Below are 15,412 nucleotides of genomic sequence, written 5' to 3'. Positions count from 1 at the left end.
CGTGACACATAAAAAAATGCAACACTCACCAATTTATTCTCTAGTGCCTTGGTTATAAAAAGCCGGGTCTTCAAGTGGTTAATGTAGTTGTAGTCAACACTTTAGATATTGCTGTTATTAGTGGAGAATCAATCAATGATCTTCTCAGAGGATATAAACATTGTCACCTGCCTGATGCCCCTCGTCCCATGCCTGACGGAGTCCTATGAGGCTCCAAAACGTCACTATTGTAACCAGGTGATCGCTGAGAAATTTTAACATTTTGGAACCATTCTGAAGATCCTTGGTGTGCAGGTAACAAACTTCTCGCTTTGAATGTCTTCAGTTTCCAACAAGTTGGTTGCTGCAGCACCCAATTACATTTACAGCCAACTTTAGGAACGTGTGGGTTAGGGATATTGTGCTGGAAAGGAGAAAGGGGAAAGGAAGGTAGGTAGGAAGGTACAAGGAGAAAAGGAGGGAGGGAAAGGTAAGAACGAAAAAGGGGGAAGGGGAGGAAGTTGAGGAAAGGGAAGGGGGGAGGGGAAAGGGGAGTAAAGAGAAGGGGGGAGGGGAAAGGAGAGGAAAGAGAAGGGGGGAGGGGAAAGGAGAGGAAAGAGAAGGGGGGAGGGGAAAGGAGAGGAAAGAGAAGGGGGGAGGGGAAAGGAGAGGAAAGAGAAGGGGGGAGGGGAAAGGAGAGGAAAGAGAAGGGGGAGGGGAAAGGAGAGGAAAGAGAAGGGGCAAGAAGGGGAGGAAAGGGAAGGGGCAAGAAGGGGAGGAAAGGGAAGGGGCAAGAAGGGGAGGAAAGGGAAGGGAGGAGAAGGGGAGGAAAGGGAAGGGAGGAGAAGGGGAGGAAAGGGAATGGAGGAGAGGGGGAGGAAAGGGAAGGGAAAAGGGAGGGAGAAGGGAGGGAGAATGGGAGAGATAGACTGCTCCTCTCTCCCCAATCATCATCTCAATGCAGTTGTAGTTAGCGTCTTAGTTAACGCCATTACTTGTGGAGAATCAATCAGTGACCTTCTTGACAATTTAAACACATATTCTCAGGTTAGCGGAGGTGAAATCACAATTGTCACCTTACCAAGTAATTGCATTGTATACACTGGTAAAGTTACAAAGCTGTTTCTGAATGGCTGAAATGCCATATAAGTGACTCTCTCCCATCCAGCAACAGAGAGGAAGTCGCTGGTACCCCATGTAAGAAGACAGTGCACAATATACTACAGTCAATTAAAGCATCCCCAGCAGCCAGATTGTTCAGCCATAGAAAGAAGTTGTTTGAACCAATTTGACCCAAACTATTCAAACTGAAAGGAAATCTGGAGTTAAGGTTTAAAAAAATGGGCAAAACAAATAAGGGGCCTTTCGTACAGGCATCCAGTCTAGATTCAGCTGTCAGTCTTTCAGATGGATTCAGATTGAAACACAATGTATGTCTATGGACAGGTGGATATAAACAGATGATCTGTTTACATCCACTTACATCTGTGTCTGTTCAAGTTGATTTTTATTTTATTTTTAAACAGAAGACTGCATCCTTTCTGCTTAGAGGGATCTGAACAAATGCAAACTGATGGTTTATATTCCGTTTATGTCCATTTGTAGATAAGAAACATTTTTTGTTAATAAGTTTGTCACCCATGATTGGTTTCTACAACAACTAAAAAAACGGATGCAAAAACAAAACCAACGTGAACAGAACTGAAGCGCAAACTGATGTAAACTAAACTGAAGATGAATGTACAGATGGATGTAACCTGAAACCATAGTATTTTCTTTTCTTAGCAAAACATGACATGACTAATGACCACCCATTTGAAAGGACCCCAAGATATCATAGGCCAGTGATGGCGAACCTTGGCACCCCAGATGTTTTGGAACTACATTTCCCATGATGCTCAACTACACTGCAGAGTGCATGTGCATCATGGGAAATGTAGTTCCAAAACATCTGGGGTGCCAAGGTTCGCCATCACTGTCATAGGCTATTAGCTGTTGAGTTAACATCCTTACTTAGAAAGCAAAAAAGTCATCTTCCCCAGTGGTATAAGCAGGTAAAAAAAAAAAAAAAAAAAAAAAAAAAAAAGTCCCACTGCTCAACCTCCCCAGCACTTACTTGAAGAGGAGGTAATGGGCCACTCTGTGCAAGAAAAAAAAAAAAAAGTCATCATCTTGTGTTGGGCAATCACGTTGACCAGAGAACACTGGATATATCTCTCCAGCATACTATTTTGCCATGGACACTCCTTTATGAAGGCAAATAACGTATGCAGTCATAGCTTTTTCCCTAATGCGCATGTAGTACACTCAACCTTACATATAAAAGCAAATAAATGTTTTCCTCTCCATCTAAAAGGTTTTCCTTTTATTCATATAAAAATACACTTTTCTAGTACATGGTGCCAACATATTACAGAATGCTTTACTGGATGGAAGAGCAATGTGGAACATGGTACAACCAACACCAAATCAGAATTCAGGTTTTACGTCTCTGACAAAACAAACTGAAATTTGTTTGTTGAGATGGTTTAGTGCACTTAAAACATCAGGTGTGCGCCCTAAATATGTTATGTAACAGTTATAATAGTTAGGTAAAAACAAATGCATGTATGGGGCTACAATTAAAACACAAGCCATGATTTGGTCAACACTTGTGTTTTACACTTCTAGCAAGTAGCCAGTGTGACTCATTGTTAGTATGTGCTCTGAATAAACCTTTGCAGTAACCATACAATAGACATATGTTGATAAGGACATGACATACACAAAGCGTACCTTGGTGCTTCTTCTATTACTTTCTGGTTCCTCCTTTGAATGGAGCATTCTCTTTCATTTAGCCAAAGAGTATTACCATGTTTGTCTGCAAGCACCTACAACAGTAGATCACATGTACCATATGTAATTATCACCTAAATTTGTGGTTAAAAAAACACCTTTAAAAAGTCTCAATCATTAAACGCAATATTGTGAAGTGAAGTTAAATATATACCCAAAGAGAAAGCAAAACAGTAAATCTAAAGCCGATATATCTGAATTCGACCAGTTCAGTATGAACTGACCAAATTATATTTTGCGTTTTGCTGTCCCCATTTGCCAAAAGTTGATCTTTGCAAAAAAACAAGAAGTGGGGCTTCTGGACTTTTTAGGCACCATAAGCAAAACAATAACCATAAAAAAATAAGATCAAATTTTTATTAAGAACATATTTTTCCATTGTAACAAACAACAGAAGTTCTAAAAGAGAACTGTCTAATCACAGCAATACTCATACACTCCATACTATACAATATAAACCGCGACTATACATTTTCAAGTCTGAAAATAGATAATATACATTTATTTCATAATCCTCAAAATATGATTTCTACTCGCGGTATTAGATGTGTTGCTTGAAAAGGAAAAAGCGCTACATGTTTCGCGTGATTTGACACGCTTCTTCTGGAGCGAGCATTTAATGTGATACAAAAGGTAAGCTCAATAGGGACCACAAAGGCTGACTCCCACAGAGGACTGCTACGGATCCAAATATTCACGATAGCTATTACGGGGGGGGGGAGCGATAACCTCAAACACGGAAGGAGAGAGGAGGGAAGAGGGGGGTTTTATTGTGTTTTAACCCCCACAACCACAGTATGAGGTATGGTTACTGTGGTTGTGGGGGTTAAAACACAATAAAACCCCCCTCTTCCCTCCTCTCTCCTTCCGGGGTTATCCCCCCCCCCCCCCGTAATAACAGCTATCATGAATATTTGGATTCGTAGCAGTCCTCTATTTGTGGGAGTCAGCCTTTGTGGTCCCTATTGAGCTTACCTTTTGTATCACATTAAATGCTCGCTCCAGAAGAAGCGTGTCAAATCACGCGAAACATGTCAAGCTTTTTCCTTTTCAAGCAACACATCTAATACCGCGAGTAGAAATCATATTTTGAGGATTATGAAATAAATATATATTATCTATTTTCAGAATTGAAAATGTATAGTCGCAATTTATATTGTATAGTATGGAGTGTATGAGTATTGCTGTGATTAGATGGTTCTCTTTTAGAACTTCTGTTTGGTACAATGGAAAATATGTTCTTAATAAAATTTTGATCTTTTTTTTATGGTTATTGTTTTGCTTATGGTGCCTAAAAAGTCCAGAAGCCCCACTTCTTGTTTTTTTGCATGTCATTTTGGGACGTGGCACATGATATACCTCTATGTATCCACAGTACCACTCTGTGTGAGATACATGTTCTCAATACTATTCAAAAGTTGATCTTTACATTGCCTTCTCTCAAACACCAAAATGTTGTAAAATGTTTCTCGACCAGCGGCTGCAGCCACTTACCAGTGTATTCTGACAACGGAGAGTCCCGCTGTCAGAATACAATGTCCCAGCGGGGGGATTCCTCTATCCACTTTGCTTGTGTGGCTGAAGGCATGTGTTTTTGTTTTGTTTTTTATTTTCTTACTCAATCTGTTGGATGAACAAAAAACAATGATCCATCTATGACTAGTTTTATTAGAAGAGTATAGTGGTCTGCATTTGAAAAATTACCCAATAAGTACAAGAAAACAACAATAAATATGCACACTGCAGTTGATTTGTAGAAAAATCAACATGTTATACTTACCTTGCAGTGAATTTGCACAGAGCCGCCCTAATACTCCTCTTCCCGGGTCCCTCTTCTGTGATTCTGGCCCCTCCTTTCTGTTCAGTGGCCCAACAGCAAGCAGCTATATATGGGGGGCAACCGAGCTGAGTCACAGCTCCCTGTGTCCATTCAGACATGGAGTCCCGACCCGGCCCTGTCCCCCTCTCCCCTGATTGGCTAGCTGACTTTGATTGACAGCAGCGGGAGCCAATGGCACCACTGCTGAGTCCCAGCCAATCAGGAAGGAGAATCTCGGATGGTTGAGACACTCGCAGACATCATTGGACAGGGAGGGACCTCAAGTATTAGGGGGGCTGCTGCACACAGGTGGCTTTTTATCTTAATGCATACAACCCCTATTCAGATAATACATTCCTTGAAGACTCCAATAAAAATGCTATTTTTGGTTTAGCTGTAAAATCTTCTTCTTAAATTACATCACAGGACACATGGTATCTACATTCAAATACAACAGTGTTAGGCTGTCATCTTCAGGTGATTATACACCCACTTGGTAAAAACTTTGAACTGAAGATCAGGCAGCACCAGAACTCCTGGGTGAATAAGCCATCACCAACAGCAGTGGAACTTGGCCTTTTACACTGTAAGATTATAAGCTAACGGATCCATTAATAAAGATTTTTTTTTTTTTTTTTTTATAGAATCATACTTACCTAGGTGGATGCAGCATTGGCCTGATGCTGCCATCTGTCCCCCGGTGCCTGTGCACTGAGAACTGAGTGATCGAACAACGCCGATGGCTTGGTTCTCACAGCTCCCCACTCTACCCCCCCCCCCCCACGTTCACTGGAGCGCTGGTCTGTGGAGGGGCAGGGATCGGCAGTCTCAGGCTCTCATCGGCTCGCTGAGGGGCTGAGATGGGTATCAGTCCAAGCATATGGCGGATCCAGACTGTCATGATGACGTGGTGCCCGGACTGATTTCTGTGACGTCAGAGAGCGGACTTCAGCCTGCTCTCGTTTTGCACTCCTGTGGCCCATAGGAGAAGCCCAGCCAAACGAGCTTAGGCTGGACTTCTTTAAGAAATAGTAGATTTGGAAGTTACGTGATCCATTCTTGGGCCTTCAGGAAACACAGAGTGAATCAGGCTGAAGAATTGCAGCAGTCAGACTCAAGACTGCACACATGACATTCAAGGGATGTGCATCCTTGTTCCTCAGTGTCTGAGGTTTTAAACGAAAGAAAGGAAATACAATGTCCTGGTTAGCATGGAATGCAGAAACCAACTTGAGTAAAAAGGAGGGCTAAGGCCATAAAACCACCTTGTCACGATGGAGCAAAAGGACTGGTTGCCTACAGTTAACAGCCAATTCTGAAACACTGAGATGAAGAAATGGCAACCAGAAAAATAGGATTTTTATAACCGCTTACCTGTAAAATCCTTTTCTTGGAGTACATCATGGGACACATGGCACCATAGTAATCAGTATGTGGGTATATAGGCACCTTCAGGTGACACTGGTCTACCCAATACAGAAAGTTCACTCCCTATATAACCCCTCCTCTTTCCAGGAGTACCTCAGTTTTTGTAACAAAGCAATATACCTAAACCCAAAAAGAGAGGAGGGACCAGGTTGTGGCCTTACAGAACAGAGACATGGAGGCCTGGTGATGCACTGCCCAAGAAGCACTAACCACCCTAGTAGAGTGCGCTTTGACTTGAAAAGGTGGAATTTTACCCCTTAAATAATAAGTCTGAATTATAACCTGCCAAATCAACTTAACGACAGTGGATTTTGACGCTGCCTGTCCTTTCTTAGACCTTCGGGCAGAACAAAAGACATAAGACTTCCGAATCTGAGCAGTGGTCTTTAAATGGACTTTGACCACTCTCACCACATCAAGACAATGTAATGACTTCTCTTCCCTGGAACATGGTTTTGGAAAAAACGATGGCAGGACAATATCTTGGTTCAGAAGAAAAGTAAGTTTATCAATACACCAAGTAGTATGGTGGATACACAAATGCTAAATGAGCGTGCCACGTCTTGAATTATATATATATAAAAAAAATAAAATAAAAAAGAAGGGGGCTATTTGAAAGTTCATAGCCCCCCTTTTTTTTTTTTATATCTTGGTTCAGGTGAAACCAAGACCTGAGACCAGTTTTGGAAAAAAATCTAGACGAGGGTGTATGAATAATTAAGTATGGCTCTTTACAAGAAAGAGCAGCCAATTCCAAAACCCTCCTAGCTGAGGCTATAGCAACCAAGAACACTAGCTTCCTTGTCAGAAGGACTAAGGGAATATGCTGTATCGGTTCAAATGGCTGTTTTTGTAACACTGATGAAACCAAGTTCAAGTCCCAAGGGTTCAAAGGTGATTTAACTGGTGGATTAAAGCCGCATCACCCCTTGCATAAAACCCCAGACTGAAGACTGTGTAGCAAGCGGTCTTTGAAATAAGACCGAAGGAGAGGAGACTTGGCCCTTAATGGTACTCGAGGCCAACTTCAGCTCTACCCTTAATTGTAGAAAGCCAAGAATCCTGCCTATGATATACCTTTGAGGGTGCCAACCCTTGGATTCACACCAGGAAACATATGCCCTCCAGATTCTATAATATATGGTTTTGGAAGCTGGCTTCCTTGCATTAATCAAGGTAGAGATAACCGACCCAGAATGTTCAAATTTTCTTAGAAAGTGGATTTCAATAACCAAGCCGTTAAATTTAGCGTTCGTAAGGTAGGATGGAATATCGGCCCCTGTGAGAGTAGGTCTGGCCATAGTGGAAGGGCCCATGGATCCTCCACTGCCATCTTTACGATTTCTGCATACCATGACCTTCTGGGCCATGCTGGTGCTACCAGAATTACCGGCTTTCTTTCCAGCTTGATCCTGCAAAGAAGTCGTGGCAGTAACTGAATAAGGGGAAACAGATCAGTGAGAACTGATCCCACGGGGTCACCAACTGTCAGGAAGATCCTCCTCACGGACGTCCGAGCGGCGAAAGTCGCAGAAGATCTTTTGCCCAGTTTCAGGAGCGTTACCGCGATCAGCGGTGTGCGCGCGCGCGGCCGTTTGACGCAAATTGGCGCCAATAGCGCTATTTAAACTGGAGCCATGCTTCAGTGCTTTGCTGCCTGATCAACAGCGTTCCTGTGCTTCCTGGTGATCCGTATCTGAACCTGAACCTGTACCTGTACCTGTATCCTGATCCGTATCGAACCCGGCTTGTTCCCGACTCTGCTGTTTGCTGCCTGCCCCCCGACTTTGGCTTTGTACCCGACTACTCTTCTGGATTCCGTTTCTGTACCTGATCTGCCCGCCTGTGCCTGACCTGGACTGTTACACCATCCGTCAACTGTAAGTTGCTTGCTGTTGTACTACAGGACACCTCCCAGTCCTCCGCAATATTTGGCTGTACTCCTTCTGCGTTTGTAGCCTTCTACCTCTGGCCGCAGACTACTGGACTCTTCCACTTCCGCTTATCCATTGCACCTGCATCCGTTGTTGGACTACAATACCCCTCCGTTGTTTGTCACTTCCTGCAATCACTTGTATGCCGTTGCTGGACTACAGGAACCCTTCTGCTGTCTGCTGGACCTTATCTCACCTTTGCCTGCATTCTGACACCGGACTACAATACACCTCCTCCTTCAACGGTCTTCTGCCTCTACCACCTGCTATCCAGTCAGGCACTTGTGCCCCTCTGTGCTCCTGAGCCCCTGTCACCACTACCAGGGTCTCTCGAGTCAGAGGTCTACGAGAGGCCACTCCCTGCACTCCGGGCTCTGCTTAAAGGTACGTGACACCAACTCATCTGTCCTGTATGCAAGTGGATCCCTTGTCCTGGACACAAGGTTGACCAACTTCATGTTTAATCTGGACACTAGAATATCCACATCCGGAGTCCCCCAGCTTTGGCAAATAGGCCGAAAAAACGTCAGGGTGAAGAGACCATTCCCATTGTAATGTGCACACTTTGCTCCAAATGAGCCACCAATTGGTCTATAAGCAATAGATCTTCTAGGTACGCCAAGACTGTTATGCCCTGTGCCCTTAACCTGGTTAGAGGTGGGAACAGCACTTTTGTGAACACCCGGGGTGCTGTAGCTAGCCCGAAGGGCAAGGCTGCAAACTGAAAATGCTGCTGTTCTACTTCGAACCATAGAATCCTTTGGTGAGCGGGAAATATAGGGACATGCAGATATGCATACCTGATGTCGATAGACGCCAGAAGTTCTCCTCCTTGTAGGATAGAAACTACTGAGCTGAACGACTCCATACAAAAGGAGCAGGTCTTCAGGAACTGATTTATATTCTTTAGAACTAGACCAGGTCTGACAACTCCATTCGGTTTTGGTACCGTAAAGAGGTTTGAATAAAACCCCAAACCTTGTTCTTCTGTGGGGATCTGTATGATCACCCCCTGAGCCAGTAATCTGTCTAATGCCTGAAACAGATAGCCTTTTCCCTGGATCTTTGGAAACGTTTGATCTCAGAAAACGATACAGTGGAAACTCCTGAAATTTTAGTTTGTATTCTAGAGACACCGTGGAGATGACCCATCTGTCCCGAATTTCCTCTTGCCAGACTATTGCAGAAGTCTTCCCCCAACTCTGGCGAGGGGGGGTGCCTCTTCATAATGAGGCTTTAGAATTCTGCTTAGCAGATTTCGGGCCCCAGGTCGTCTGCTGTGCCTGGGCCTGACCCTGAAGCTTTCTTCTAGAGTCTGATGGTGGAGGCTGTCGCCACTGCCTAGAGGCGGATGCCCCAGACACAGGGGAAAGAGTCAGTTTAAATGAAGGACGTTTATACATTCTTTCGACTGGCAAAAGTACTCTTCCCACTAGAAATCCTTTGGCTGTATTTGTCCAAATCCTCCCCAAATAGTCGATCCCCATGAAAAGAGAAACTACACAGAAGCCTTTTGCACAGTGCTTCGGCTGACCAATTTTTTAATCACATGGATTAGCACACCTGGGGAATAGAGTCTTTCATGGCGTCTATGGCAAAAAACTGAGTTACGTACCGGTAACATCCTTTTCCGGGAGTCTTTCAGGACAGCCACCTTAGAGAGACCCTGGCTCCTCCCCTCTCAGGAAACACCGCCTTCAATTTCAAGATTTAAGCCTCGTCCTCCCTCTGTTCCTCAGTTCTTCCAGAGTACCTCCGGCCAACTGGGGAGACACAAGAACACGTCAAACAAACAAACTTTCAATCTTACCTGACGGTCTCGTGTGACGAGTTCCCGACGATCTCCAAAAACCTGGGTGGGAACCGGGGCTGTCCTGAAAGACTCCCGGAAAAGGATGTTACCGGTACGTAACTCAGTTTTTCCCAAGTTCGTCTTTCAGGACAGCCACCTTAGAGAGGATAAGCGAGCACATTACCTTAGGGTGGGACCACTGCTTGCAGCACTTTACGACCAAAGGCCTGGTCTTTGGCTGACAGAAGATCCAGTCTATAGTGTTTCACGAACGTAGCAAAACTGGACCACGTTGCAGCTCTACAGATCTGTTCAGGAGATGCACCAGCCCACTCTGCCTGAGAAGTTGCCACTGCCCTGGTTGAGTGTGCTCTAATCCCAACTGGGGGTTCTAACCCCCCTGCCACATAAGCCTGCCCAATGGCTAACCTTCCCTTGTACATCTGATCATGGAGTGACAATGCCTTCTTTTCCTCTTGTATGCCTAAAGTGGTATAAATAGCTCCTAAGAGCTCATCCACTTCCTCCAGGGAAAGCTTATACCGTGAGGTTCTACTGGATTCCCCATCCAACCCCTTATCAGATTCCCCTTGGGAGTCTGAGCTGACACTCAGCTTCCTCTCTGGGACCCCCTGGATTCTCTCCACCTGCAGGAGGAACATCCACAGGGCTAGATGGTACACTCTGCTGCGCTGGTGTAGGAGTGCTCTGGGGCTGAGGCCACTGTAAACTAGAAAAAAGTGTCTTGAAGGACTGGAAAGTATTAGAGAGTTCCTTCACAGAAGCCGCCAGATCTGCCCCCTGTTCTGCTGCCTGCTCTCTAACCAATCCCTCAATACACTCTCTGCAAAGTGCCTTGGACCAGGAATCCCCCATAGAGGCTCTACATGAAGGACACTTCTTCCTAGAACCATGGGGGGACTTGCTTGTGGCTTTCTGAAAGACAGAAATAAAAGAGAGAGCAGCATAAAATTAAAAAAGAAAAAGAAACACCAGCGCTACATAGAGGACCACCGGGAGTGCCCCCCCCAGGATCAACCACCACCAGGATCCCAGACGCACTGCCCTTCCCCCCGACCACCAAGGGGGAAAAAACACCAGTGGAGCTACTGGTTATAATGTAAGGGAACACCTCCCCAGGGTTCCCCTTACCTTTGAGTGGCTGGTGCTGTTATCTCCAGGAGCTCTTGGAGCCTCTGCTTCAGACATTCTCCTGTTGAGGAAGAGTGGTGCGAACGTGCCTCCTACAGCTGCCTGTACAACTTTAGAAAGAGAGGCTGCACCAGCCGAACGCTTGGTCCCCTTTCACGTGCCGCGTCCGGAACCGGAAGACGCGGATACAACGAAGAAGTCCGCCCCCATCGGAACTGACGTCGCCCGTCATCCGGTCCGGCCTCCAGCTCCAAGCCGACTGCTAACACAGGGGGACCTTGGACGACTTGTTGCAGCGCCCCCCTGGGCGAACGAAGGGATGGACCGCCCCAAACTTCCTGCTTTCCCCAAGCGAAGTTTAGAATGCGTGTAAAAAAGGTCAGTACGAAGGTCCAGCTCCCCAGCCGACCGGACTGCCTGCCCTGTTGCAGCACCCTCCTGGGCGAACGAACAGGAGAACCTCTAAAACTTCCTGCTTTCCCCAAGCGAAGATTAGGGTACATGTAAAAGACGGTCAGTCAAAAACCAGCTCTCTGGCCGCCCAGACTGCCGAACCCGTCGTAACACCCGCCTGGGTGAACGACCGGATGAACCTCTAAACTTCCTGCTTTCACCAAGCAAAGATAGAGTACATGTAAGACGGTCAGTACGACGGAGTCGGACTGCCGAACGGAGTCAGAGCTCCGTTTCAGATACGTAGCCTCAGTTTCGCCAACTGATTTAGCTAAGGTTCCTTAGCGGTGTCTCCCCGCCGGAGGAAACACCATAACTGAGGAACAGAGGGAGGACGAGGCTTAAATCTTGAAATTGAAGGCGGTGTTTCCTGAGAGGGGAGGAGCCAGGGTCTCTCTAAGGTGGCTGTCCTGAAAGACGAACTTGGGAAAAAATAGCACCCTTGGTAGTTAGGCCAAATTGTGGGCCTGTTGTGCAGGGGCCTCCTTAAGGACCTGCCTAAACTGGCCCTTTAGGGACTGGCAAATGCCTATTGCATCAACTGCAGGCCGAGTAAAAGCACCTGCCAAAGAAAGAGGATTTTAACAGAAATTACAACCTTTTATCTGTTGGATCTTTTAGCATTTGTGCATTGTCTACTAGGCAATTTAGACTATTATTCACACTGGAAATCACAGCATAAACTCCTGGTACATTCCATCTTTTGGTGAATTTCTCCTCCATGGGATAGAGTGTTGTATAGCACTAACCCCCAAAGGAGCTGCTGGTTTTATTTGGACTTACTGTTACCTCAACTGCTTGCTTCTCTGTCTTGAGGATCCCGTGGTAAATGGCCCAAAGGATGTTGAAACTGACACTGAATCCTCTTTTGGGTTATTTATTCAGAAAAGCAAAGTCTCTTAATGGAGGGTAGAGGGTTAGGGGTGAGTTCAGGCACTTAGGTTGCAAGGTGAAAGTATTGAGAGAATCCAGAGAATAAAACTGCTCCACAACTGCATTCAACAACCCCCGGATAGACCTCTCTCACTAGGCCTAGCAGCCGGTGGGATGCTCGGTAAAGTCTCTGCCACAGACTTGTGAGATACACTTGAGTATTACTGAAGGATGTGGATAAATTGAAAGAACTGGCATATGGTACCAGTTTCTCTCAGCCGATTTGGCGATACTGTATGAGTGTTGATCCAGGTTGCGTCTTTCAACTAAGGCTCCAGGCTCCTTCAGAGAAACCAGCCTCGTGCACGGTCTTCTCCTGAAAGAGTCCTCTCCTGGGGCTCTTCAGTTGCTGGGCCTCTCCCTTCTGATGAGACGGCACTGGACCATCCCTGGATCAGTAGGCTACAAAACTCACTCGGGCCTATCCCTTTGTTGCGTTGCCTCGGGCTATCCAGCCCCGAGACACAGGATGCATAGTTATGCATGGCAGGCCAGGAGGGCCATGGGGCTGGGTCAGAAGGACCACCAGAACCAAAACGGACAGAAAGTAACTCCCGCCAACATGGCATTGGTACCTTAAATACCACCCCCAGAATGCACAGCAGGAAACACTCCCACTGGGCTGGTTCCGAGAGATAAGTGGCATTCAATGCATCCAGCTAGACTGCGTTTCTACTCTTGCCAGCGGTGACAGTGACACCTGCAGTCAAGGAGAACTCAGTGCAACCCAGCTGGACTGGTACTGAAACCAGAAATTTAAAGAAATAATCCCAAAGCCCAACTGTGGCTTCAGGCAAGTTAAATTTACAAAAACAATAGTGCCTGCTTGTCAGGAGCTAGCGCTACAGTTGTAAATCTCTTTGGAGGGAGAAAATGCTTATCCAGGTGATGTCATTCAGTATAAATTAGCTTTTCTAGTAATGCACGTACAGGAAACGCATGAAAAGGCTGTGAAGGTTTTTTCAAATAACATTTATTTTATCATCAGCTTTTACAATACACATTTAGATATCTTGAGATTACACTTTTCATATTTAAACAGTATTTAAACAGAGAGAAGGTCAGTATACAGTGCAGTCTATGTCAGGTTCTGCTTCTTCACTGAGCTTGGAATGTCAATCACGTGTTTGAAGCTTGTGCATCAACAAAAAAAATTGCTTAAGGAGGACTGGTTGGAGTCACCAGAATACTCCAGATAGAGGAGAGGAAAAGAATGAATGAAAGTGGAGAAGAAGAATAAGGGGGGGGGGGGAGGGAAGAGGAGCCTCACCGCAGTAACCTGTTCAGCTGATCTTGGTGGGTCCCCCCGAAGGTGCCACAGCTCCCACACTTAATCGTGGGCTTCCGTTCTATCCTGTATCCTGGCCGTCATCCTCTTCATCAGCCCCACATCTTTTATTCTAGCGTATAGGATATAGTGGGGAGGAGGGGTCCTTTTTTTCCAATTTAGAGCGATGAGGCAACGTGCCGCTGTGAGGATATGACGCACTAGCTTTTTATGGAGAGTGGGAATCTTAAAAGGAGTTGTAAAGGTAAATGTTTTTTCACCTTAATGCATTCTATGCATTAAGGTGAAAAAACATCTGACAGTGCCTGCGCCCCCAGTCCCCCCGTTTTACTTACCTCACCCCTCTAAAGTCCAGCGCTCGTCCCCCGACGTCCTTTCCACCGTTCAGCCGGGCCGCTGATTGGCTGGAGTGGATGGATGGAAAGCAGCGCAGCCATTGGATCGCGCTGCTGTCAATCACATCCACTGATGCGGAGCACCGGGGGGCGGGGCCGTGTGATACAGCGAGCTGCTATAGCCGGCCGCTGTATGACGGGAGTGCGCCCGCAGATGCTTCTTACCATGCGAGGTAGCTCGCATGAATGTGAGAAGCACCTGCGGGAGGAAGCCGAGACAGCTGCCGAGGGACCCCAGAAGACCAGGTTCAGGGCCACTCTGTGCAAAACGAGCTGCACAGTGGAGGCAAGTATAACATGTTTGTTATTTAAAAAAAAAATAAATAAATTCACTTTACAATCCCTTTAAGTTGGGATAGTCCCAGTAGGGAAAATTTGGGGCCCATTGGGATGTGTGCCCAAGAGGTTGGTCAGGAGTTGTTGGACCGCATTCCAGAAGGGGGCGATTAATGTACAACTCCAGTAAATGTGGAGGAGGGTGCCCCTGTCCTGCAGGCATCTCCAGCACCGGTCTGAGTTAGTGGGATATATGATGTGGAGTACGTCAGGGGTCATATACCAAAGAAAGATGGGTTTTGTAAGCATTTTCTTTACATAATGTGCAAAGTGAGCTTTTTGCCGCCTGTGACCATATCACCTGCCACTGTTCTCTGGATATGTCCTCATTGAGGACTTTCTCCCATTTGAGCATGTATGCGTGTTTTCCGTTAGTGTCCATTGAGTGAACATTCAGTAGTTTGTAAATATTGGAGATCAAGCCCGTTTGAGCCGTTCCTGCCAGGATCAGGCTTTCAAATGGGGTTGGGAGGGAGAATTGTAGGTTAGGTGTTATGGTCAGGGCATAGTGGCAAATCTGCAGGTAACTATAGAACGCCTGGCGAGAAAATTCATGCTTGGTCTGTAATTCAGAGAAGGGTAATAGTCTGCGCGATCGTGGGTCTATCAGATTCCCATAGTGGAATAAGTTCCGTGAGGACCAGGGGTATGACATTTGGTGCGTAAGGCTATCTGGCATTTTGGGATTACAAATAAATGAAGTTAAAGGTGACCTGTCTGAGGATAAAGCATGTGGAGGCGCCAGCTTACGCCAAAGTTGGCAAAGTTGAGACATAGGTCCCAATAGGCATTCGGGGGGCACCTCTGCGCTCGCACTCCACAGGAGGCTGTTTGGGTGGTTAGGAGCCATCCAGATATTTTCAATTTCTGTCCACTTATTGTATGATCTTTGGGTGACCCATGATGTTATTGCACGGAGTTAGGCCACCTGATAGTACTTAATGAGGTTGGGAAAGGCTAGTCCACCATCCGAGCGGGCTGACATCAGGACGGATTGGGGTATTCTATGCCTTTTGTAGTTCCACACAAATTTGAATAAGTCTGAAGTTTTTTCAAGTGTTTGTAAGG

The 15,412-nt window shown here is 46.0% G+C and overlaps 1 protein-coding gene across 1 annotated transcript in view; it reads right to left on the bottom strand.

The window, feature by feature from the left end:
* The window catches only part of PCCA (propionyl-CoA carboxylase subunit alpha), a 1,052,859-nt gene that overhangs the window by 677,185 nt on the left and 360,262 nt on the right, over positions 1-15,412 (bottom strand). Inside the window, exon 11 of the mRNA XM_077482961.1 lies at positions 2,755-2,849. Within this exon, the coding sequence (XP_077339087.1) occupies positions 2,755-2,849 (95 nt within the window). The remainder of the gene's footprint in view (positions 1-2,754; positions 2,850-15,412) is intronic.

The sequence above is a fragment of the Lithobates pipiens genome, unplaced genomic scaffold (assembly GCF_037356315.1).
Source record: "Lithobates pipiens isolate NorthernLeopardFrog02 unplaced genomic scaffold, aLitPip1_a1.2 Scaffold_16, whole genome shotgun sequence".
Lineage (NCBI taxonomy): Eukaryota > Metazoa > Chordata > Amphibia > Anura > Ranidae > Lithobates > Lithobates pipiens.
This window is presented reverse-complemented; position numbering and strand designations above follow the sequence as displayed.